Source organism: Bactrocera neohumeralis, chromosome 4, assembly GCF_024586455.1.
Source record: "Bactrocera neohumeralis isolate Rockhampton chromosome 4, APGP_CSIRO_Bneo_wtdbg2-racon-allhic-juicebox.fasta_v2, whole genome shotgun sequence".
Lineage (NCBI taxonomy): Eukaryota > Metazoa > Arthropoda > Insecta > Diptera > Tephritidae > Bactrocera > Bactrocera neohumeralis.
In genome coordinates, this window is record NC_065921.1 from 8,150,243 (window position 1) to 8,177,049 (window position 26,807).

At 38.2% G+C, this 26,807-nt stretch overlaps 2 protein-coding genes across 6 annotated transcripts in view; one reads left to right on the forward strand and one right to left on the reverse strand.

Moving 5' to 3' along the window:
• Positions 1 to 541: 541 nt before the first annotated feature.
• LOC126756911 (D-aspartate oxidase) lies at positions 542 to 6,396 on the reverse strand. 3 transcript variants are annotated; one of them, XM_050470414.1, is made up of 6 exons: positions 6,241 to 6,396; positions 2,925 to 3,499; positions 2,730 to 2,853; positions 2,347 to 2,492; positions 938 to 1,328; positions 542 to 854 (listed from the first exon to the last, which is right to left on the reverse strand). In XM_050470414.1, exons 2-6 carry the CDS (start codon positions 3,110 to 3,112, stop codon positions 693 to 695), a joined length of 1,011 nt encoding a protein of 336 aa, XP_050326371.1. In that variant the 5' UTR covers positions 3,113 to 3,499; positions 6,241 to 6,396; the 3' UTR covers positions 542 to 692. The 3 variants fall into 3 exon arrangements, with proteins under 3 accessions (XP_050326371.1, XP_050326370.1, XP_050326369.1); XM_050470413.1 differs by having other exon boundaries at positions 2,925 to 3,512; XM_050470412.1 differs by having other exon boundaries at positions 2,925 to 3,528.
• Positions 6,397 to 8,537: 2,141 nt separating this feature from the next.
• Positions 8,538 to 26,807, forward strand: part of LOC126756932 (ras-related protein Rab-3) — a 35,657-nt gene continuing 17,387 nt past the window's right edge. Inside the window, exon 1 of one of the 3 annotated variants that reach the window (XM_050470437.1) lies at positions 8,538 to 9,636. The gene's annotated coding sequence lies outside the window, so the exon portion shown is untranslated. Of the gene's footprint in view, positions 9,637 to 13,468; positions 13,630 to 26,807 lie in introns of those variants that run through there. The other 2 variants (XM_050470435.1, XM_050470436.1) reach the window with 2 other exon arrangements.

Consider the following 26,807-nt stretch of genomic DNA (forward strand, 5'->3'; position numbering starts at 1 on the left):
CTTGTACATCTAATATAAAAATATAAGAAAGCGAATTTATCGATAGTACGTTTGAGTCAGTTATACTTCTGCCTTTTTCTGATGTGAGTTTTTTGAGCTGACGACGTTGGTGCTTCGTTTATTATATTTTTAGCCATGTAACTGTAAAATATTTGCAATAAATAATGACAATTTCTAAAGAAAATTAGAAATAATTAAAAAAAAAAAATATAATTTGGCTTTATTCATTAAACTGACAGGTACTGCAAATGTGCACAGCGCCATCTGGCGGTTGATAGCAAACAATAGAATTATTTAGAAATAGTGTTGCCGGTGTTCGTGTGTTACAATAGTAGTACTGATAGTACCAAATGTTGTTTTTGGACAAGGTCTACGGTAAATAAAAGGCAGACACCGTATATTAATTTGGTTTTACATATTATTCACAGAGAGCAGAATATCTGTTTTGACAGATACTCAAAATATAAAAACGGGACTAGAATTTTACTATTAAAAAACAATTCTTTTTTAGGTACGTTGACGCATTGTTGTAAAAAAAAGATTTTGAATTTAAAAATATTTTAGAATCTACTGATTTATTTAAAAAAAGTTGTTTTATAGAATAATACGGACACATACATACATACATATACATATATAAATTTATGGCCATATATGAATGCATATGTATGAAATTATCACACCGTTTACCGTTACAATTTACTGTTGCCTGCCAAAAGATCGCGTGCGATTTTTACAGCATACTTTGCGGTGCCGGGTGAGGTGGTAACACCATAGCCACCATGACCGTAGTTATGCACCACTTTCTGCGTGCGTCCGTCGGCCAAACGGAGGATCTCACTTTCGACGCGCACCTATGCGGACAAACAAAAACATTTATTCATGTATAAACATGCTACACGTTTTTGAATATAAAAAATGCCGAACTGCAACTCACCACAGCACGATGTGGCCGCAATCCAACAGCCTCGCGCACCACCTCGGCGCGCTTCAAGCTCGGCAGCATGCCATAGCAACGCTCCTTGATCGCCATCGAATCGTATTTGCAAACATTCAAATTGAAGCTGTCGTATTGACGACAACCGCCGAGCGTGACCGCCTCGAAACCGGGCAGTATGTAGGTGTCATAGTCACCATAAAAAGCCAGCTTGACCCATGGGGCGCGCACTTTCACCACCTGACCACGCATCGGTACGAGTTGCGCATCATTGCATAGCTCTTTTGCGCCCAGGCCGGTGCAATTGAAGAGCACATCGAAGTTTTGCTCCGACACGTCCGAAAACGAGCTAACATGTTGACGCGTGACTTGGCCACCAGCTGCAATAAATCTGGTAAAGTAAAAGATATTAGTAATGTTAGGGTAACTTGATTATTTCCGTAAGATTAGTAGGTCTAACCGATTTAAAACTGTTATCGAGAGCAGCAATAAACCTCTCTGCTATAGAGATATCATATAAGATCTTATAGCGAGTTTTTCAATAGGAACGATACCAGAGTAGACCAATTGGGACAGCATATTCTCGCTCTTTTGACATTTTTCTTCAGTAGCGTTTGTCATTTCATCATGGAAAGATATAAGATGCAACAACGAGTCGAAATTATTGAAGTTTACTTCCAAAATTCAGAGTCAGTGGCCTCAACTTTAAGAGCGCTACGTTCAATTTATGGTCGTCATATCGTCATTATGGTCCGCCGGAGTCATTGGCCCGTACTTCTTCCGTGAAGATCAAGACCGGCACGTCGCTGTGAATGGGAATCGCTATCGCTCAATGATAACCGAATATTTTTGGCCCGAATTGGATGATATGAACTTGGACAATATGTGGTTCCAACAGGACGGCGCTACAAGTTAGACAGCGGTTGTCACTATCGATTTATTGAAATCCAAGTTTGATGAACGTGTTATCTCACGAAATGGCGCAGTCAAAGGACCGCCTCGGACGTGCGTTTTGACGCCGTTAGACTATTTCCTGTGGAGCGACGTCAAGTCTATGGTCTATGCCAACAAGCCAGCGACGATTGATGAACTTCATACGAATATCGAACGTGAAATTGCAACAGTATCGGCCGATTTATGCTTGAAAACCGTCGAAAATTGGGTTCAGTGTCTGGACTTCTGCAAGCGAGCCCGTGGTGGCCAAGCAAAAGAAGTCGAGCTCCATACATAATGGCATCGAATGTACTTTCACAGGAATAAAGAATTTCATTGATATCCCAAACCGTTTTTGTTTCATTTAAAAAACTTTTGTAGCGTTCTTATTGAAAAACCCGTTATTTTTGCCGCGGATCTTGAGTTATTCCTTAGGTATAAACATATAATAGTTAAAAAATGTTTGCAAATCTTACTTCTTTGTTGCATATGGCAGGAAGAGTCCGCATTCGGTGAGACAAGTGGTAAAGAAAGAACCATATTTCCAAGCACCCTGACACAGCTTCAATTCCTCCTCCGTGGCTTGTCGGTAAATCGGCAATAAATTCTCAATGAAGGGGTTCTATTGATAAAGCAATGAAATTATCAAAATGTTTATAATAAAAAGTAGCGAGTTAAAAGCGTTATCAGCGCAGTAACAGTAAATATTGATAAGCAATTTATAAAGTTTTTAAAATCTTAATAGCAACGATTATATACTCGTATACTATATAAAGTCTATCATACTCCAGAAATCGATTACGTTAATAAAGTTTATGCATCCAAAGCTATAAACTTAATTAAATGAAATTTAGCATACCCGCACGATCTTCGGCGAGGTGGACGAGTAAATGTAGCCTGAGAGCTGGCAAACGCCTGCGAGCGGCGCCTCCTTGGAGCGCCGTATGTCGTCCCAGTAATGGAAGGCGTCAGTAATCCACTGTCTGCATAAATCCACAATAAAAATAGCAAATATATTTTTACACAACAACAACAACAATTTGTAAAAATTTACTGTGTAATCTCCCTGGTTGGTCCTGCAAAACTGGTGCCGGGCCTAAAAATGCCAGCCGCTACATGGCTGGTGGTCTCCTCGTTGAAGCGATCGGCGAGTATTGTGATTTGCGCATTCGGATAATTCTGCTGCAATTCCAAGGCGGTTGTCAGACCCACAACGCCACTGCCCAAGATGCCGAAATGCATTTTGTATACACGCACTTATCAGAATTAATTTCACTTAAACAAAAAACGAAAATGTTCAGCGATCAACACGCCACGCACAATGCCAGCGACTGCACTGCCGCTTCCCAACTGATCGTGAGATATGTAAGTATTCACGTTTACTTAGGCGGCAGCAAAGAGCAACCTTGTATTTTAGTTTTGTTTATTTATTTGCTGTTCACATGCACTTGCTTTGCTTATCATTTATTGCCACAATCGCTTCAAATTGATTATGCGCTCGCTCTCTGTTTTGCTTATACGCGTGTGTATGTGTGAGCACGTTTGTTTTTGAGCACCACTCAAGTCTTCTCAGCTGCTTGTTTGTCACTTGATTTTTTTTCCAATCTTATCACTACTGATTGCTTAGATCTGCAAGCTTAGACTATTCAGAAATGTAACTGGAACCAAAAGTGACTGCCGATTACATCATGTATTTCATATAACTAATTAACTACTAAATATTTATGGACACTGTAAACAAATTGGTATATTGATATTCATTGTAGTAACGCTGCAAATTTTAAGATCGCTGAGAGATCTATTTCTAAGCTCTTGATGATTTTACAGTGTCATTTAATATTGAAAGGTTCGCCTCGTTATCTCCATTCGGTTAGAAAGTATTATTTTATTAATGTCAGTTGTCGAAAGGGGAAACTTTATATATATTTTTTCCACTCCCAAGGTGTCTAAGATTAGGATCATCGATTTGAGCATTTTATTTAAAAGATCTTGTTTCGGCAAATAGTTAGACTGACTTTCTATATTTCCACATATATATATATATAAATATATATTAATATAGTTATTGAAATAGTAGAGATGTTTAACAGATTGTTCAGACTAATTGAGGTAACCCGGAAATCGGTACCTCTTTAAACTGTCATCCATCGAATAAAATATGTTCTGCCATCAAATAAAATGCTCAAAAGCCTTTTATGTCTAAACTAACTTCAAATGCTAATACTTTTAGGTTTCAATAAGAAATAGGCATTAAAATATAATATATACCTCATCATTTTTATACTCTGATACAGTGTATATACCTTGTCACTTTGCCACTGTTTACAAAGTTGGTAACACTTAAAAAGAAAACGTCGTGAAAGAGTTAAATGGTACTATACCATTGACCCTTCTCCCAAGGGACAGTATTACTAAAAGGGTTAACTTCACCAAGAAGTTCAACGCTATCCTTGGCAGCAAGGCTGAATGGAATGATGCCACTCTCGAGCTACTGCTTAGGGATAGTGCGATTAAGTGGTACATTGACGGCTCGAAAACAGGAATCGGTGCAGCGGTCGCAGGACCACGCTCCAAGCTCTTCCTATGGGAAGTTTTTCAAGCATTTTTCAGGCAGAAGACTTTGCCATAAGTCGGTGCATAGAGATAAACCTCCAACGCAACTATCGCAATGAACGTATAACCATACTTAGCGATAGTCAAGCCGCACTTAAAGCAGTCTCAAATCGCTACTGGTGCAGGAGTGTAATCATGTGCACCTCATCTGGGTGCCCGGTCACAAAGGTGTAGCTGCCAACGAACTGGCTGATGAGCTCGCCCGCTCCGCAGCTTCCATTAACATGGTAGAACTTGAACCCTTCACTATAGTAGGTCACCATACCATAAAGGAGTTGCTCCGCAAGGAAGAAGGAGTAGGCAGAGAGAGGCATTGGAAACACTGAAAGCTGAAGAAGCATTTACGCAACATGGGCCTAGCTTCTTGCGTAAATTGCCGAATCTGCAACAGGGAGCCTGAAACATCAGAATACTTGCTAATTGACTGCACAAAAGTCTGCAGATCCATGTTTCCAAATAGAGATTACATCGCTTCGCTAGCACGCAGCAGAATATTGGACTTTTTCAATATGCTGGGGCTAGGTGAGACTTTGTGATTTAGGAGGGGGCACAATGGACTTAAGGTCGCGGTGCATTCCTCGTTTATCAATCAATCAAACGTCGAAACCACTATAAAATATGTAAGTAATTGATAAGGGGATGAAATATCTATCTGAAACTTTGCACACCTCTTTTTCTCCCCAAAATGCTAATCACTTGTCGGAACCACTGAGATCGAACTACTATAGGATATAGCTGCCATACAAAGTGATCGGTCAAAGACAGTCCTACAATGGAAAACTTTTAATATTTGCTAAAATATATTAACGAAATTTTACATAGATTATTGTCAAAAGTAAATCCAAAATCTCCGAAAATATTGTTCAGATCGCACCACTATAGCATATAGCTGCCATACAAACTGACAGATCCAAATTAACGTCTTATCTGGAAAATTTGTTTTTTACCAAATTATTTTCATGAAATTCGGTAGTTATTATTATCCGAGATAACCCTACAACATCCTAATATATTGTTCTGATCGGATAACTATAGCTTATAACTGCAATAAAAACTGTCACAACAAAATCAAGATAAAGACAGTACTTTCTATGATATTATATTGGCGCAGGCGTAACTTCAGATTTCCTACTTGCCCTAAATGCCTTCTGCTTAGTATTCAACGACTTTTCCAACATAAAGCGGCTATTTTCATGTTCCCCATATAAGCTGCTCGCGAACCCGTCAATACAATAACAATTTTAATGTTATATAAATTTTACGCATGAGCGTTTTTTATGCGGGTACATGGATATATACATAAGTATATATTTGTAAGTTTGTCTGTCTATGCGCGCTTGTAGTTGCCATGTATCGGATTTCCTTCATTGTGCTTCAACTTTGATTGAAGCCCTTCAGCGTGGCTCTTCATTATAATTCGCCATCAATATACCATCAGCAACACTCTAACGCCCACACAAAATAACAGGACAAAGCATAGCAGAATATATTGCTGTTTGTTTGTACAACGAAAGGCATCTAAACAGATACATGCGTTGGTATGTGTGAGTTTTTTTGAAAAAAAAAAAATTACGGCAAATTTTTACACATATTTATTGTAAATATCTTTATATAAATATATATTTTCCCAAATTATATAACTTGAAGCTGAGCAAATGCCTTTACAAAACTTTTTAGATCGTGCGTATACACTTATACATACATACAAACACAGCAAGCTCTGCGCGAAAAAACTTGGATGGAATTTTTCTGTTTACCTTTGTAATCAAATGTGGCACTTTTCACTCCGAAAACCAGACGGACTTAACGCTCCAATTCTTTGCTTTTTGACAAAGGCTGCACGCACATGCACACGCACACATACACAACTAGCGGACGACAAACAGACAGAGCAGCGCACAGTGAGCACGGAGAGGCGTGGAGTGTTGAAGCAACTTTGACAGCTGTTTGAGGACGGTTGTCAAATGCCTGTATTAATCAGCCATATGCGGCCAGCTGCTTTGTTGTTGGCTATAGTTATACTAGACTACTACACATACAAACAAACATTTAGTTATATGCGCCTGAATGAAAATCCAAAGCCTACTATCAGGCGCTGTGCAATAGTCTGATGAATTAATGCTGCTTAAGATAAGGGAAAACAGTAAATACAACCACAACACACATACATATATACAACTACACAACTCCCTGCATATATACATACATTAGCGTTAGCTGTGGGACAGTTAGTAGTGTAAGTGACGACTTGTCATAAGCATACTGCCAAATATTTGTCAGTCAGCCAGAGAGTCGCGCTCATATAAGCACAGTTAGCTTGTCACTTGCACGCACACAGCAGTTGAGGCGAAAACTTACGCATATTTCGCCATATTGTGTGTGGGCGTAAAGCTGCCAGCTTCATGCGCCGAGCTGGGGAGAGAGTGAGAGCGCAAATGAGCGCTGCTACTTTAGCTTGATGTCAAATGTGGCTGACAGTGATAAGAATCAGCTTTAGGCAGAGGGACGACGCTCTCCATGCTATGAGCATGTGCAAGTAAATGACAGTATATAGTACATATATAGTCACACATAAACATACATGTTCATATTTATATGTTATACTGATAAAACTGGCCATGGCTTGCTGTCTGACACAGTGCTCTGGTAGTTGCTTTGCTTAGTGCAAAATATTTTTCAGAATGCAAACTGAACCATCAAATTCATGTCCTTGTATGGAAAACTTTTTTATCTCGGGAGATATCTTCACGAAATTTAGTATACGTTTTGATTACAAGTAGTTCTATAACCAACGTAGAAATTATTTAGATCGGATTACTATAGCATATAGCTGCCATACAAACTGCACCATCAAATTAATGTTATATGTAGTACAGAAAAATTTTTTAATTAAAGAGATATCTTCACGAAATTTGGTATACGCTTTGACCCTAAATAATTCTATAATCACCTTAGAAATAATTCTGATCGGACCACAATAGCATATAGCTGCCATACAAACAGTACTATTAAATTCATGTCTTTGTATGAAAAATTTTTTATTTCAGAAGATATTTTCACCAAACTCAGTACTAACATTTGTCCTAAGTATATATCTAATATCCGATGAAATTATGCCGATCGGACCACAATAGCATATAGCTGCCATACAAACTGAACTATAAAATTCATCACCTTGTAGGGAAAAATTTTTTATTTCAGGACATATTTTTACCAAACTCAGTACTAACATTTGTCCTAAGTATATATCTAATCTCCGAAGAAATTATGCCGATCGGAGCACTATAGCATATAGCTGCCATACAAATTGAACTATTAAATTCATGTCCTTGAATGAACATTTTTTTTTTATTTCAGAAGATATCTTCACCAAACTCACCACTGACTTTTGCCCTAAGCAAATATCTAATCTCCCAACAAATTACTCCGATCGGACCACTATAGCATATAGCTGCCATACAAACTGAACTATAAAATTCATCGCCTTGTATGGAAAACCTTTTTATTTCAAGAGTCATCTTTCCAAAATTTTGGCTTAGATTACTACTCTAGGCAACGTTATAATCTCAGAATATATTTTCTGTATCGGATCACTATAGCATGTAGCTTCCATACAAACTGAAGTATAAAATTCAAGTACTTGTATGCAAAACTGGAAGCTGTGCAGGCCATTCTAGTTTTAATGCAAACAAAATTAACATTTTTTATTTCTTTCTAATAATTTGTAATTTTTACCGTTAATTTCAACACTAATAGTAGAAACCACTGTACCATGTACGCTATAAAATGCACGTAAAGATTGTGTGAATATAAATTATTATCTCTTCACAGCTTTAAACACATACATATGCACATTTTTAACTGTATATTTTCACAAGTACAACAAAATTTTATTCTACGCTCCCATTCATTGCTTGGCAAATGCCCGATAACTCAGCGCATGCGTCAAACACATTTATTTCATAAACGAGTTTGTGGTCGCCATGAAGCTTACGAATTCGCCGCAAATACGACAAACTAAAGCTTACAAGTTCTCATTGTTTGAGGTACCTTTTCGAGCGTATCATCGATTTTCACAAGCAAGCGGACCGAGTGTAATGGTATTTTCCACTTGCAACGGTACAAATAAAGTGAGCCGTTAAGAAAAATCGGTGCCGACAACGCAAAAGATACACAAAAGTTGCGTATACGCAACGTTAAGCAACATATAGCTGCTGGGTGCCGTTATAAAGGTGTAGAAACGAAGCTGGGACTTTGGTATCACAAACGCTCGCTTTGCAGTGTGCACATTTAGAGGGGAGGAGGCGTTGAAGGTGAGACGCGCAAACGAATTCGCCGCCGCAGCGAACTAGCAGAGCGAAAGCTGAATCTAAGCAGCAAGCACCTACAACAAACGCACAATTCGCCGCATTCGCCGTAAACGCTTGCTGCTCGGTGTCTCAGCAGCGAAGCAGTCATAGTCAGCCACAGTGGCGCAACGAATTTTCCTTTAGTATCCTTACGGACGTGAAAAACTGAGTAGTCAACGCGAGAAGAGGCAACAAACGAGCGTGCGGAAGCAAAGCAAAGTAGCTGAAGCCAAATTATATAGAGTGTTGTAGCAAAAATTTATGCAAAAACGCGCAGCTTGTCTGAAAACTAAGTGCATGTGTGTGGAAAAAATTTCGAAATTCCCAAAAGTGGTAGAAAAAGTAGTTGCAAAAGTAGTTTAACGGGCCACCGAGCTTGCGAAATAGGTTGCTGCCGAGTAAGCGACGAAAAAAACTTAGAAGTCAAACTCGCTTTCGACCACAAAGCGTGAAAAAATAAGTATACCAGCGCAGCTGTATGTGTGCGTGCGTGTGCGTGTTTGTAGCAGCTGCCAGTGACGAGCAACTAAACCATTAAAACGCTACTAAACAGTTGATTATATGTGTATGTGTGTCGGTGCTTGCTTGTGTGAGTACGTGAGTTTCTTGGAATCGCAAAAAATTGAATTCAATTGAGAACACTAATCGCGCAACGTCAGCTGCCACTTCACAAACGCAGCAAAAACAACAACAACAAGAAAAATCCACAACAAAGACCCACAACCAACACGGGCACAAGCAGCAGCGCCAGCTAGCAATTAGGCCAGCCCGAAAGCGCAGTAATAAAACTAAAAGGTAACGCAAGTAAGTAGTTAGCCTATAAATATACCGAAATCGCAGAGGCAGGTGCGATTTATTAGTGCAAAACACAGCTGCAATGCAACAACACAGATACACGGACACACAGACATTTAGAAAGAGAAAGTAGCTTGCAGTTAGACAGTCGCACTGGCCGACTAACGACTGGCTGACGAATGGACTAATGGACGAACGTACGGTTCGATGCATTATGAATATAAACGTAATCATATGTAGGCATAGACAGCTGAGTAGCGTAGAAATGCCAGCACATGCAGCACACGCAAACAGCAACTTACACACACAAACATACATATATACTATGAATATATATATCAGCGTAATATTTAATATACATAAATAGTGACTTATAATAGCTTATAACAGCTGCAGCTGCACGCACACATATACACAAACTCATGCTCCCATTCACACACTCGCATTCATCTGCGCCTATACCCAACCCAAATCCTGCGCGCCATCCAGCCAGCGAGCCTGCGGCCAACCCATGCACCTGACTTCCTTTTCGCTATTTTTAGCTGAAGAAAAAATTATCGATTTGCTTGTAAGCCAGTGGCTGCCACATAAAGTGTATAAAGTGTCTATGTGCATGTGTGTGTGTGTGTTGTAGCGAAATCGCGCACACAAGTAACACAGTAACAGTAAAAAAGTTTAAAAGAATGTGTTGTGATCATTGGACATCCACACGGAGTAATTTTCATATAAATAACGGTTTATTATTGTACTATATAAGTGTGTGTGCATGTGCGCCGGGCAATGTACCGTATGTTTTGCGCGCAGCTGTGCGCTGCCTAGGCGTTTGCGACGCATTTATTTATTTATTGCAATGCAACGCGGTTGAGGCAGTGCGGATGACCAGCGTGGATAGCGATTTAGCTCAACACACATACACACGCATATAGACGGCGGACAATAAAAAAACATAAAAAAAGACAGCGGACATGCTTCGCAGTTTATTTGAGCGGAATTTGCATAGCATGACTTACGCGGACACTTACACACATATATATTTGTGGTGTTATAAAAGTTTCGCTTTGGGTGCCTAGAAGTAGGCAATAAAAACGCAATGCTTAGAGATAAAAATTCAAATTTCTCAGAGACAAAGGAAATGCATACTGCTTTCATTTGAGGCGATAAAGTTAGATGAATTTCGCACATTTGAATAGAAATTTAAATAAATAAAAGATTTCATTTAAATTTTTGTTTCATTTGTTCATAACTTCGTGGAACAGTACCTTAATTATCAAAAATATATAAAATTTTCAGGCTAAAAATCAAATCCTAACGAGAAAGTCATCCAAAACCAATAATGCTTTGTAGCTCCTAACATCATACATTATATACATACATATATCGTCACTTAAAATGCAAAACAACGTATCATCAAAAAATCGAAATTGAGTTTTATTGCTTACTGTTCACTACATCATATTACATACATATATGTAACCATAAAATTTTCAACTTCCTGACTTTATGGCTGACATTTTACGGAAAATATTGATCAATGTGTGAGATATACCATTGAAACTGAGAGCTAATTTTTTCTGAGCATAATTTTTCTTTGGGTCAAAAATAGTTAAACTCGGTTTAATACTTCCTCTAGCCTCCATATACCTAATAGGAAGATTTTGATAGCTTCAGACTGAATTTATACCACATATATGGGCCAATATGTGAGTTATTTTAATAAAATTGACTGTGTTTTTCTCCTAAAACTACAACTCTATGCCTGAAATACTGCATCTAGGCTCAATACAAGCACCCGGACATTGTAAATTAAACGCAAAATATTTAACTATTCCTCAATATTTATTTTGTCGCCTTCAAAGTCATCCCCACCAGATGTAATACACTACCACTTATACAAACGATTTTTTTAGTCCTCGAAACACTTTTCATAAGCACTTTTTGGGATGGCTTTCAGCTGCTTCAGCGAATTTTATTTCATCTCTTCGAGCGTCTGAAAACGGGTTCCACGTAGCGACAATTTCAGTTTGGAGAAGCAGAAAAAAACACACAGAGTCAAATGTGGTGAATACGGTGGTTGATAGTTGGTATTCATTGCATTTTTGGCTGTAAATTCGGTCACAATCGGTCACCTCGATGCGATGGTGCATTATCATAGTGTAAAATCCATGAATATTTTATCGCAATTGCGACCATTTTCAAAGGAAGTTTTCCCAAACGTCTCAAACGTCTGTTCCTCTGGAATTTGGTCAAATAGCAACATCCTGATTTTGAGTTTATGGTTTGGTTTTGTTTCGTATTCCGATGCTTGTTGACTTGTTTGCATATCAAACTCACAAACTAAAGTCTCATCGGCAGTTATAATGCTCTCCATGAACGTGGGATCGAGATTCGCATGTTCAAGCATGTCCTAAGAGACCTGTTTATGGTATTCTTTTTGAAAAAAGTTCGAGTCGAGCAAGAACGCGTTTCATTCGAAAGGAATCCCAAGAGATGTGTCGAGCTCTCTTACCATTCTTAACACTTGCCTGATTTTCAAGTACCATATCCTCCACTTGATTAATATTTTCATCAGCTGAAGACGTCGAAGGTCGTCCAAGGCAAGTCTTCAATGATCTCTCGACCGTCTTTGAAGACTTTGTACCACTCGTAGGTATGCGCTTTTGATAAAACTGAATCATTGTAAGCCTTTTCCAACAATCGCAACGATTCTGTACACGAAATTTGATTAAAAATACAAAATTTGAGACAAAGTCTTTCTTCGATACTTTTTTTCCATTGTAAAAATCGCAACGCACTACTGAGGTGTACCAACTTAAGCAGCTGCTGTAAACAAACTGGTTGAGAGATCGCGCTTATATTTGGCATAGTAATAAAGGACAGGTCCTATCAACTTAGTAAAATAAATTTTTTTGAAATATCATTTACTCGGCGAATTCAAATTACAATTTCCGGGTACTTTTGTAGTGTCGAGAAGAAGATATCGGTCAATATGTGATTATCTAAATTAGTTTCGGTCACTAAGTTAGTTATCTTAATGAATTTCAAAACAGATCTCTGTCTAGTAACAATGTATTATTGTATCTAAAATGCGGCAAGCACTTCCCTTAGCGTCCATATCCCTAATAGTATAAGGATTTCCAAATACCCGCTTGACTTTATACCGTATATGTCGGTCAACATGAGAAATATCTCAGCAAAATTAGCTGAAAGTATAGTATGTGATATAGTACAATTCAATACCAAAAATATTAGGAACTTATTACAGACCTAAATTTCATTCATTTAGACAATAATTTTGATTTTATTTATAAAAAAAGAAATAAAAATATTCCAAAAATTATCAAATATATTTACAGCTACAGATAAATCAAAGATACATATAATTAAAGATTCAATATATATAAATTATAGCTAACTACAAAGCTATATCCACTCGTGCAAACATCAACGAATTTCATTTACACTTCTTTTGTCCGCCAATTCCTAACTCAATTTCCCATTTGCCCACTCATTCATCATCGCATCAATGACACTTTTGGCACGTTTGTTTTGGTAGTGTAAGTAGTAAGGTGTTTCATATTCTTATTCCAGTTGACTGAATTCGCACTTCCATTTGGCATACGCAAGCGACCCATAACCCATAAGCGCCTGAAAGCATACTACACTTTTTCGTACTTTGTCACTTTGCTTGCAAACAAGCTCGCTATCAGCGTCATCACAATCGCCATTAACAGCCGTGAGCGCGCATAAATTTGCGCTTCCATAAACATATACAAACATATAATAAGATATATATATACATATATATATATACATATATATATACAATATTACAACACAATAGCAGTGACAAAGCATACAAGCGCTTAAGCAAGACCGCGTTAAGCTGATAAAAACTACAGTACGCAAGTAAAACACGCTCAGCTTTTGCAGCTAGCGGCAGCTTGAACTTTATTTTTTCGCGCAGTTTGCTTCAGCGGCCTCAAAATACACATACAAACGAATGTAAGTAGTGCGCCGAGCAAATGCTAACACGCCATTTATACTAACCTATCTATTATGTAATACTGCTAACTACACTACACATTAATTAATGTAAAATACACATTTATTTATTTTAAGTTTACCGCGAAGCTTGCTAGACCCGGAAAGAAAAGTCGGAAAGCTTATAAAGTCCGTCTGTATGTATGAACAACTTTTTTATTTGACGAGATATTTTCATGAAATTTTACATAGATAATGGTTGGAGATGACGCTATAATATCTGTATAAAATGTTTAGATCGGACCACTATAGAGTTTAGCTGCCATACAAACTGACCGTTCAAAATCTAGTTCTTGTAAAAAAACTTTTTTGTTTGACAAGATGTTTTCACGAAATTTGGCTCAACTTATTCTCCGGGGCAACGCTATATACACCGATAAAATTAAATCAGATCGAACCACTATAGCATATAGCTACCATACCAACTAACCGATTTTTAACCATTTTATTACTGAAACTAACCGCTTTTTTAACCATTTTATTACTGAAAGGTATTGTAGCTTCGGGGCAAGCGAAGTAATTTTTTCTTGTTTTTACTGTATCTCTCAAAAAAAAAAAAAAACGTTAAGCCAACACATACACACCCACTTAGCTAGTTGACTATTTCTCCTCGCAATTTTAATTCAAATCTATTTTCCCCTAACGCTAATTCAACACTTATTTCTTATAATTCTTGGCAGTGATGCTACTAACTTGCTTGTGTGTATGTGCAGGTGTGTGTGGGTGTCCCGTGGCAGGTTGTTTGCTTATGAATTCGGTTGTTTCTGTGAGATTAATGAGCCTGGTGCGCGCCGCCTTGTCATTACATTTGTGTCGCTTGACTGGGAAATGCGCGAGCGCCTTGGAAACCATTAACATTTGCTGCGCCTGTGTTTGTGTGCTCGTGTGCGTGTGTGTTTAATGAAGCCGAAGCCCTTCTGGTAAAGCGCCTGCAGCGCAAACAATTAGCTGCGGAATAGTAAATTACATGTCACACACACATACAAACATAGTCTTTTGTATATATGTGACCATCTGACATTTATCTTCAGCTAATTGATTTGGCTTAATTGGTGTAAGGCAAATATCAGCGGCGAGCATAAGCGCAGAAAGCCACAACTAGGCTTCGTTGGGTATTTTTGAATTGCTTGAATTTAGTTAAAAGAGAAGTTGAAGCGAAAATTTATTTAATTCTCTTACCATACATTTAGCTAAACTGTTCTTCCGCTTATAAAGACTTCTTCTTCGGTTGCGTGGATTAATAATATGACATATACGTAGGAGCTTTTTCTCTATTGATGAGCAGGTTTACTCAACCAGTTTTAAAATTTCTTTCTATTCTACAAGTTTGGCATTGTTCCTGATAACCCCACACCAACCGCTTCTACTTTACTGGATTTTTTGCCATGGTAATTGGCGCAGAGTGTGGGGTTCCTCTTTTTGTGGATTGGGCGGAGTATACCTAGGCTCCAATCATGAGGCATGCTTTCATCCGGCCATATTCTACAAAGAAGCTGATGCATGCTTCTTGTCAGTTCTTCGCCGCCGCTTGTTCCTCAGACGAGTCATTGCTATTCGTATTTCTTCATAGTCGGACAATGAAACATCTGCTCCATCGTCATCGATTGGAGAATCGGGTTCGCCTTCTCTTGGCGTTATTCTTACCCTACCACTCAGCAGTCTGGAAAATCCCAACTCGCTTGTGTTGCGGGGTTGACCGTCCGCTTTTTCTCCACTGTTGTGTCGCAGTCCTTATGGTTCCAGCTGTTTCGACTTTTACGAAAGCCAATGGTTTCGCTTGCAGCTGTGCGTAACGAGTTCAAAATGCCTTTCCCCAGTTCCCATATACCGATTTGCTGATGAATGCTCTCAGGGAACAGTCAAGTTGGAAACTTTTCGCGGTCGGTTGTAATAGTAGCTTCTCGACGTCGTACCTTACCTGTCTTTGTGGACGGGCCATACAGATGCGGGCTCGTATCATCGTTACAACAAACTAGTGGTCCGACCCGATGTTTGGGCTTCGGAGCATATGCAAGTCAAGAACACTGGATACGTGTGCTCCATCTATTACACCACGATTGATCTGGTTTCGAACTTTTTCATCCGGAGACACCCAAGTGGCTTGGTGAATTTTCTTGTGCTGGAATCTGGTACTACGGGCTATCATATTTCGGACTCCTGCGAAGTCGATCAGCCTCAACCCATTTGAAAAGGTTTGGATGCTAAATTTTTCAACTGTTGTACCAAAGATGCCTTCTTTCTCCATCCTAGCGTTAAAATTTTTACATTGTGTCGGCGGCAGTTGTCATAACCGGGCTCCAACCTAACATAAAAGGCATCTTTCGTTATATCGTCCTTCTCTTCCTTCGGGACGTCGGCGGAAATCAGTGTTATGTTGAAAAATGTTGGTCTGATGTGGATTGTGGCTGGACACTCATCGATGATTGAGTCTTTCTCCCACCTCAAATCCTACACCGGTTATACGGTTGTATGGCCGCTATAGTAAATGTCACAGGAACCTACTCGTCTCCGTCCAATCAATGGGGCATGCTCTTAAATCACAGTTCTTATTACGTTTGCTGTGGTCGTCATCAAAAATTGGGAGTGGTTTCTAGGTGACGGGTCCCAAACTCAACTCTCAACCTCGCTAGACGAGTAGTACAAAGTTGAAGGGGCTATACCAGTGTGACGCATGAAAAATTAGGCGATTTTCGTGAATTTTTTTTAAAAGAAAGTACTAGATTGAATGTTTCGACGTTCTATGGACGTAATAAAGTATATTTTTAGATATATTAAAAAAAAAAAAATTTTTACAAAAATATTGAAAAATAACGGAGTAATGTGCTGTCTGCGGAAGTGCCAAAAAAAAAGTGCCTCAACTGCTGGCATGATTCCGGTCGATTGAGTAGCTGAAACAAAAAAATTCAAAATGTTTATTAAACTTAAATATATTTTCTATACAATGGACTACGATCTTTGAAAAATATCAAAAATTAAGAAAATGGCGCCATTTTGAAAAAAAAAAATCGTTTTTTTACGAAAAAAATGGTCGTTTTTTTACGAAAAAAATTGTCGTTTTTTTAATGCCAAATTGACAATTTTCAGCCAATCAAAAAGATCGTAGTCTATTGTATAGCAAATGTATTCAACTATATCCAGTTTTAATTTGAAGTCGATCGGTTAATTTCTCGTTGAGTTATAATGTCAGCAAATTTGAAAAATGTCGTTTCGAGAAAAACGCGTTTAAAGTTTCACTTATATATGTTTGCACCTCTGAGCGGTCGCTATTTAGAACGCTGCCATTCAAAAACTATTTAAAATACGACCTCGCCGATTTCACAGGATATTTTTGAATATATAAGCTATCGAAAAAAGCAAAAAAAAAAATTTTTTTTTTGAAAGTGTCACAATGGTATAGCCCCTTAACACACAGTTATATAGCAAGCCGCTTGTTTCAAGATCGACTTCCGCTTGCATCCGCACCTATGGTGAACAACCTCTGCAATTAGACTTCAGTGAATCCTTAAACTTAATATGTCGGAGTGGCTTTGCTGAAGCTTCCTCTCTTTTAGCCGTGACCCCAGGCTCTTCAAGGGTTGGCTGCGGCATCTTACTCAAGGGTTTTTCTCGTTGCCAGGGTGCGCGACGAGGACGCAAGAGTAGGAATTGGGTATAGTCTACGACTGTAACTGCTTACTCAGAAGCAGGTATTTGCTACAGGTTCTTACTCTAGACTTCAAATAGTTTGGAACAGCAACGTATGAAGGGGGAGGCATTGAATCGCAAAAGACGAAAATTTCCTTCGTGTGAGTTATCTATTCTTCGCAGCTTCACAAACTGAGCCGTTTTAAAGTGTAGAGCCTCCCGCAATCGTTTCTGTTCGATTTAATGTGCTTGTGTTGTAGAAAAAAACTCAAAGTGGATGGAGTCAATAATAAAAGAGAAATTTTCAAATTGCTGAGCTACTTTTATCGATCATATACAGTCTAGTCAGTAGTCTTCAACTTGGCTCAGGCTTTGGACTTTTTACTTGAAAATCAAACTGAAAACAATTTAAGACTGGTGATACTATACTTTTGGCTTATCACTTGAATTTTTAAAGAATAATTATAGTTTTTTTTTCAAGTTTTGTAACAAACCTTCCACAGCTACGCAAAATCGTATCCTATCGTACCCTAATTATCAATCTCACTTAATCTTTCAACAATGCAAGAGATTATTACAAAGTAATAATAACAAATTAGATATACAATTTATTAAGCTATTTAAATCAGATAACGCTAAATTTGACGATCAAATAATAAGTAACACACGATTCGTTCTGTTATTACATTTAGCCTGGTTGTGCTTTACTTTGACAGATGAAAGAGCACAATGAAATGTCAACTTCCCTCATCAGCGTCATTTGTCAGCGAACATTGACACTTCTGGGTATTGATTAACCCCTGAACTTAAGGATTAATGTTTGTGTATAAAAACCAACATAATATAGATAACGGCATGTGTTCATGAATAAATATGTATGTACATGCAACTCTGCAGAATGTGCCGCATTGACAATTATACAACCAAAATAGCACGTAAATCCCGCAAACACCACAACGAGCAGCAAGAAATGTATCTCCGGAGCTGAGAAGAGCAGAAACCACAAACGGCTGAAACAGTTAAGATACAGTACCAGCGGAGTAAAGGGTGCAGTTGTTGTGTTTTTTATAACCACAGATAGATACGTTGATACATATGTATGTATGTACATACTTGTATATACATACATACAAATCTTTGTAAAAAAACAGTTGTTCGGTTAACTGCTGTTCACGAGAGGAAAATGGAACGACAAATTGTCACATACCAAAAAGCAGGACTGTCAAAATAACAGCAACGAGCGTTAAAACAACAAATAAATTAGCACGACAACAACAACAACAACGGCAGCAGCGGCCGCAATAAAAGCGACTACTTGGCTGTATAGCACACTTAATGTGACAGTGACAACAGTAAAATCCCCAAATTGCAACGTCAAAGCACATACACACGCTTATAGAGTTATGTACATGTATATATAGTATGTGTACATATGTAGATAAGCATGTACATATGTGTTAGAGCGATGGATACGTAACTGCTGACGCAACATTAAGCCAAAACGTACGAAAGAGTTTCGAGTTGAGGTAGGAGGGCAATGCTTTCAATACATAATTGTGGAAAATACAACAAAGAAACAACGAGAATGAAAGGAGTTGAGTTGCAGAGAGGGAAGTTAACCAAACCTATGGTAAATTAAACAAACTCTAGAAAACAGCTGCAAAGTGGTGTTGGAAATTAACGAGCACATACAAAGTATACAGATACAAAGTATGGTCAAAAAGTAGTCCCTATAGGAAATATTAGGCCTAGTGAAAAGATACACATTACTTTTCCAGTAGATTGTATATCCCAACGTCCTCTCTTGACGAACAAAGACTTAACTCATTATTCTCGTCTTGCCAAATGGTGTGAAGGCTTGGACGATGACAACATCGTATGAGTCGGTCTTAGGAGTTTTCGAGAGAAACGTTCTGATCTTTATGAGATATACGACGACATGCTGGCTAGGTCATGTCGTCCGAATGAACGAAAACGCTTCAGTTCTGAAAGTATTCGACAGAGTACCCGCTGGGGAAAGCAGAGGAAGGCCCCCACTCCTTTGGAATGTTTCTTGACACAATTCTGTTTAAAGACGCGTCAAAGATGGACACCAGCAAAGAGTACAAAAAAAAAATGCCAAATGACTGAAAATGTCAATAATGTTTATGGTTCCAACAGTAGAAGTCAATCATGCACAATATTATTTTCGTAGAATCCGTTCCGGTAATTTTGTTGGTAAGGTGGGATCACACTCTGGACGACCGATTGGGGAAAGTTTCGTTTAAAAAAATAGAAATCGTCGAGTCCGATCGTCATGTAAGCACAGTTTCGATTGTCCAGCAGCTAAACGTGGTACAAAAAACAATTTTTTACCATTTAGCATGGCAAATAAGAAGCTCGATGTATGGGTTCCACGCAAGTTAACGCAGAAAATCTTACCTTGTAGCCCGAATTTTCATCCGCGAATGGCTGCTGAATGGCAATCCGTGCCTCATACGCTACAACGGCAAGCGAAACTGGTCGTGGTTGCATCTAGCTGAGTTGGCGCAAAAGATTACCAAGCCAGGTTAGACAATCAAGAAGGGTTTTCTGTCTTTTTGATTGGATTGGGTGATAGAGCATCTACTATGTATAAGCTCCTGTAAGCTTCCTCCCTACGGCCAAACTCTTAATTCGGATATGCTCTCTCAAAATTGGAGCATCTGAAGTAACTAAACGCTCAGTAGTAGTCGGCTTTCGACAATTAAACAGGAATTGTGCGAAATAAAGTCCATGTGAGACCACATGCATCGATTTTGACTCTAAGGATCACTTCTTCAGAGGCTCCAGTATGTTGGTTAGGGAACTCACTCTACAAGAGGTGAGCCATTTCGAGTTTCCCTACTTTTTAAAGAAAAAACACAGAAACTTGAAATTTAACGTAGAATGTTTATTATCATTCGAAAGAACATTCTTTGGAATTTCTTTTTTGAAGTTTATCTCTTTCAAATGTTGGCCGCGGATACGCCTCAGATGGTCCATGCGTTGAGTTTAATTTTCAATGACTCGTTCGAGCATTTCGACATACCCCACAAGAAAATGTCTAACGGTGTGACATCACACGATCTTGGTAGCCAATCGACCGGCTCACCGAAGTGATCTCTCAATAAATCCAGTGATTAATGTGATATCTGGGAAGTGACCAAAAGTCGAGAACACGACCTTCAGTTTCAGGCATCAAATAGTCGGTTATTATGGCACGAGTACGGTCGCCATTGACGCTTACGTATTCACCGGCATCATTTTTGAGAAAATATGGACCGATGATTCCACTGGCCCACAAACGACTACAAACCGCCTTTTTTCTGGATGAAATGGCAGCTCTTGAATCTATTCAGGTTGCTCTTCATCCCAAAAGCGGAAATTTTGCTTGTTTACCTAACGATTGAGCCAGTAATGGGCCTCACTCTGAACAAAATTTAGATTGAAAACGTCGGATATTCACGGAACTTTTCAAGAGCCCATAGAGCGAAGCGATATCGCTTGAAAGGTCGAGTTTGATACGACTCACGCGTAATCTGTCAAAAATGGTTATTGAAAAAAGTGTGGTACTTGGATCACCCATTAATACGGGCCTGGTGCTAAGTTATTACTGCCTTTTTCTGTATTTGGAAAATTATTTTGCTAGGAAATTCGCCATAAGTGAAGTGTGTGAAATTCAACTCTTCCAGTTTTGTGTCAAAAAGGACGGCAGAGAGAGTCTTTCATGACAGTAGCGTTACAAAATTATTTTAAAGCTAAAGAAATTACGCCTATTCCGCCTCCATTGGATAAGTCTAACTACCTATGCTCCCAAATTTAATGCAAACATTTGCGATTTCTTTGAAGATAATGCTCTTCTTTGATTTTTAATTGGATACGGTTTGAAAGGCCTTTCTTTTGTTTGTCTAAAAAAGTTGTTGCTGTTAGAAACTTAACTAAAATAGGAAAATATTAACGCAATCTACACTCTTTCACCGCTGGAGATCCTGTGAATACCATTGTTCTGTGGAACATGGTTAATGAAGTATTAGCACTTTTGTACAGATATTTGTCATATATAGTATACATATACATTTGTCCCGCCGAAAATATAAATAAAAAGGAAAAAATTTGATGGCTGGCCATAATAAAAATATCTATTCTCAGAGTAGAGTAGTAAGTAGTAGACAGAGCTGAAATTAGGCAATCGATATTTTCTGCGAATTTGATAAGCATCTAATAATTGCCCGCACAGACAACGAAAAAAACAAAAACAAACAATATAAGCAAACTGGCGACAATCTCACCCAAGGACCACAAGCACGTTGATGGTGTAGCGTTGTCTGGGACGTTATTGTTGTTGGGCAGTAGCGTGTAACCTTTTCATAGACTTTACTCAAACCCTACACTGACCCAGCACATGCACATGACCGGGTGTCCCTTATGACAGCTGAGTGGACATAAGAAAAAAATGTCAAAAAAGTGAAAACCACGGAGCAGAGAGGGTCAATATGAACTAACAACAACTGAAATTGATTAATCGCCACATTTACCGTTTTCTTGCACACACCAAATTACATAAATGGAAATTTAAAACCACACTCTTGTTGATCTCCGCTCTCTGTCCTTTCGCTCTTCTAGCTACACTTGATGCCAGCATGACAGTTTTTAATACTTGTATGTATGTGGGTGTGTGTGTCAATTTCGATGATGTTGTTTTTGGGGATAATTTGTCATCGCTTATCTTGTTTGCATAAATCACAATGCATGAGGTCAGTCACAAAAATAAACGCATTTGTAAACAGCACAAAAAGTCCGTATGCTAATATATGCATAACTGTTTGTGTGTATATGTGTGTGTTTCAAGTGTCTGTGTGTAGTCGTTTTTATCTATGATCCTTTGAGTCCAGTCACGTATGTTCGTTGAGCAAATCATTTTTGTTGTATTATACTGATTGTTTGCTTTTGACGGCTGTCGTACGCCACTAATTGCAATTTCTAGTTTTATACTTGAAGGGAGTGGTTGAGAAGAAATAAAATTTAACAACCCGGATTTCACTTTGAGTCACAGGAACGCTTTTATGCGAAAAGGTCATAAGTTATAGTCAAATATTTTGGTTTTTAAAATCGAATAATAAATACTTATGTATATGTGGGCCGAAAATTTTGACTCTAAGCTTTAAAATCTTGCTGTGGAGTGTGAAATATTGCTCTATTCAGTTATTCGGCATGCTTCCGAGGTTATTTATGTGTATGGTTTTCAGCTAGTTGTTGTAAGTGAGATTGACCTGTTAGATTGCAGTTTGAAAAATGAAGCAAATGGTTACTAAACTCGTCGTATAATTGAAACGTTCTATTTTCGAAATCTTCACTATTTGTTCTGAGATCCTTTAGCCTACGAAATGTATCGAGGGTCACGTATTTGGTTTTGTCATTTGAGTTCACGGTTTGAAACTTGGCTATGACAAAATGTTTACTAATAACGGGTTTTTCAATAAGAGCGCTACAAATGCTTAAATGAAACAAAAACGGTTTGGAATATTAATGAAATTCTTTTTCCCTGTGAAAGTACATTCAATACCATTATGTATGAACTCGAATTTTTTTTTTGCATAGCCACCACGGTACGCTTGCAGAAGTCCAGACGCTGAACCCAATTTTCGGCGGGTTTTCAAGCATAAATCAAACGATACCGCTCCAATCTCACGTTTGATATTCGTACGAAGTTCATCAATCGTCGCTGGCTTGTTAGCATGGACCATAGACTTGACGTAGCCTCACAGGAAATAGTCTAACGGCGTCAAATCGGATGACCGGGGCGGCTCATTGACTAGGCCATTTCGTGAGATAACACGTTCATCAAACTTGGATTTCAATAAATAGATTGTGACATTCTCTGTGTGGCTAGTGGCACCGTCCTGTTGGAACCAGATATTGTCCAAGTCCATATCATCCAATTCGGGCCAAAACTATTTGGTTATCATTGAGCGGTAGCGATTCCCATTCACAGTAACCTGCCAGTCTTGATCGTCGCGTAAGAAGTAACGTGCACCGTAATGTTATCGAGAAGCAATGGTGACTCACGGACGTGTGGATTGCTGCATGACAAATAACACATATTTTGCTTACTGACGGAGCCATTCAGCCATAAATGAGCCTCATCGCTGAAGATGATTTTTCAATGAAAATCCGGACCATTTTGTAGTTGTTGCTCAGCCAAATTCACGAACATACGACGATGTCTGTGGTCAAGCAGCTTCAGTTCTTTCGTCAATTTGATCTTGTAAGGATGTAAGTCAAGCTATAAATTTGTTACAATGTCGTCATAGGGATGCTCAAGACTTGAGAACGACACTTGAGAGACTGATTTAGGTCTTTCTAAATTGAGGCACTAGCGGCAGCAATATTCTCGACACTACAGGCACTTCTTTGTCAAATTTTTCCATTCAGCGTCAATTGTTGATCTGACGTTACAGTTATGACGACTATAAATTGGACGTAGCGCTCTTAAAATTGAGGCCACTGACTCTGACTATTTTTGTAAATTTCGATAATAAGTTTGAACATATTAAAGTTTGTAGCGGTCGGATGGGTCGTGTATATTTGCTATGTAATTTGAGCTGAAGGTTTGAAACCTAGCTGTGTCAATATGAGCAATAATATAAGCTGTCATTTTCAAAAGTCATTTCTGACATGGCAACTTAAATATTACATATCTTATTTCAAAATAATTAAATTACAGAAATTTGTTGTGCAGGTTTAAAATTTTAATACAAACAAATAAAAAAAAAGTACATGACTACGTCTTATTGGTTATAAGTGTGCAACCCGGCTGTTCCAATGTTGTTTAAAATAACATAAACAGTCAGTTTTGGTTGCGGTTTCTGGGAAAGTACGACGAAATATATTGAAAAAATAAATTACGTAGTTTTGCTATAAATAATTTACAATTTTATTACATATTAATTTTTTAATTTTTCCGATTTGAATATTTTCAAATTTGTGGCATTGGAATTGGTTGAGTACTTAGCTATATCACATGAGTTAAAGGTTCAAAACTCGGCTGTGTCAAAATAATATGAACCAATATCTTTGAATAGGGAAACCGATAATAAACTTAAATATGTTTTTCTCCTTTATTATTTCAATAAAAATAAATTGCAGTTAATAATTTGATATACATATGAAGTAAGAATGTTTTCTTTTTAAACAAATTTCCCAAAAATAGAAATCTGGTTCCCAAATAACTAATAAAATATCTTAAACTTTATATGTTGTCCTTATGATCTACATATATATTATAAACCTATGTACATAAATAGTGCCTGTTGATGACTGCTAACCACAGTTACTGGTTTTCAAAGCCAACAAGGACATCTATTGGGTTTACTATTCATACAAAGACTACATGCCAGTTCAACCAAGCGCTATTGCACACACAAACAAGTAAATAGTTGCAATTTCTTCTACTTAGCAGCCGCCTAAGTACTCTTTTATTTACATTTATGGGAGTACATAAGTGTATGTAAGGCTGCATGTGGCAGCAACGAGAATTGGGTCAGTTAGTTGGGGTAGCTTATGAACTTAAGCAATATGAGCTGCTCACATTTCCAAAGCCACTACGCATTGTCAAGGCATTCTGAAATGTGAATAAAGAAATACGAGCAGCGTTTGGTCTTACAGAGAATTGTATGCGTGTGCGCATTTGTGTAGCTACGACTGAGCTGCTGCATGCAAATGCCCGTTTTATTTGATATTTTATGCTTATTACACTCGTGCGTATATTTTCTCGCTTAAAGCTGTGTGGAAGCAGCAATAATTTCTAATATTATTTATTGAGAAACGCCTTGGGTGTTTATTGGCTTGCATTGCGCGTGACACTGCGTATACGTAACATAAATTTCTATCGATGTGCTGGAGGCTGTTACTGCAATATGTTTGAGGAGGTTATTTAATTTGTAATTATAAAGGTAAATTTTGGGCTTTTGTTCCATTAATACACGAGTTTAGTTAGAAAAAACCACTAACATCGTGCCATATATTGTAGCCGCCAAGCTACCGATCAGTTTTTCGATCTAAATCAGGTGCTTGTATGGAAAACTTTTTTATTTGACAAGTTATCTTCACAAAATTTGGCACAAATTATAACCAAAATCTATTCTTCAATCTCCGAAAATATTATTCAGATCAGATTACTACAGCGTATAGCTGCCATACAAGCTGCCATTATGACATTGATACCAACGCTTTACAAACTAATTTCCTGCAAGCAAATTATTCAATGAAAAATCCGTTAAAAATCACTTCGTAAACATTTAAACTCTCTTTAAATAAAATACTTGTGATGAGATTAAAAGTTTTGAGCGAACTTGAAAACGAAATTCCATTCACAAACTCGTTAGAAGCAGCCAAATAAATCTAATTACATTTGAAACAGCTCAAGTGTGCTTGGAAAGTTAAAAAATCAGTAAACAAAAAGATCACACGTGCTGAGAGGCTGGCTGATACACATGTGTGAGCAGCTACATACAAACATACACTCATGACTCAAAGTATTTGTATATAACTGCATAAATGAAGGTGCGTTCGTGCAAGCAGCTCTACTGTTATGTGTAGCTTCGGGTGAACCAAAAGAAAAAGTTTTCGCAAACGCACACTTACACATATATGCAAATTCGAGACGCCCACATATGTCTTCTTACACCAGAGACGTGCCTTGAAGACAACAACAACAACAAATAAGCGCTTCCTTGTACACAAATGCACGAATGTTCTTATAGAAGTATACACATACATGTATTTGTGTCTGTACGTGAGTGCGCTTCACTTTGCCGAGAGTCAACCCAGTTAACGCTTCCCTGCTTGCTGCAAGCGACGCTGATGACATCAGCCGAATGCATGAACACGCAGCAAAAGCGCAAACACACACACACATGCACATACAAATGTAAATTTGCATTTGGCTTCATTTACTTTTGGTACCTGCCTTGCCTGCGCCTGTGTGTATGCTACGCTGTGCCTTGTATGTGTGTGCGTTTGCTGCCGCCGTGCAAGCCAGTGCAATAACGCCACACCACGAAGTAACAAATAAACAATAACAACAACAAAGGCGACAAATGCGCGCTGGTTGTGCTGCCGTGAGGTGCAGAGGTGGCATAATGACCGGAAACAAGTGGGCATCCAGGCTATGACATTTTGGCGGATGAAGTGGGTCGTGGCATGAATGCATTTCAAGTGATATTTCGCATTACTTCTGTCAGATGTGTATCATCACTGCGCAAGGTGCACTTTGAGAATTCATTAAAACTTGTAGTGGCACAGGAGTGATGTCTAGATGGACATGCATTTGTTTGTGTTCGAAGGAAAAGTTATTTTTGGTGTAGATTTTTGCTGTACTGCGCTTTTACCTGGTCAAATTTTTAACATCTGAATAAGATAAGAAATGATTTTTTCTTCTGGGATGTGGAAAATGTAGTTTTTTTTCAACTTTTGACTGCAATCTGATATTTATATTTACATCAGAGCTTTTTAAA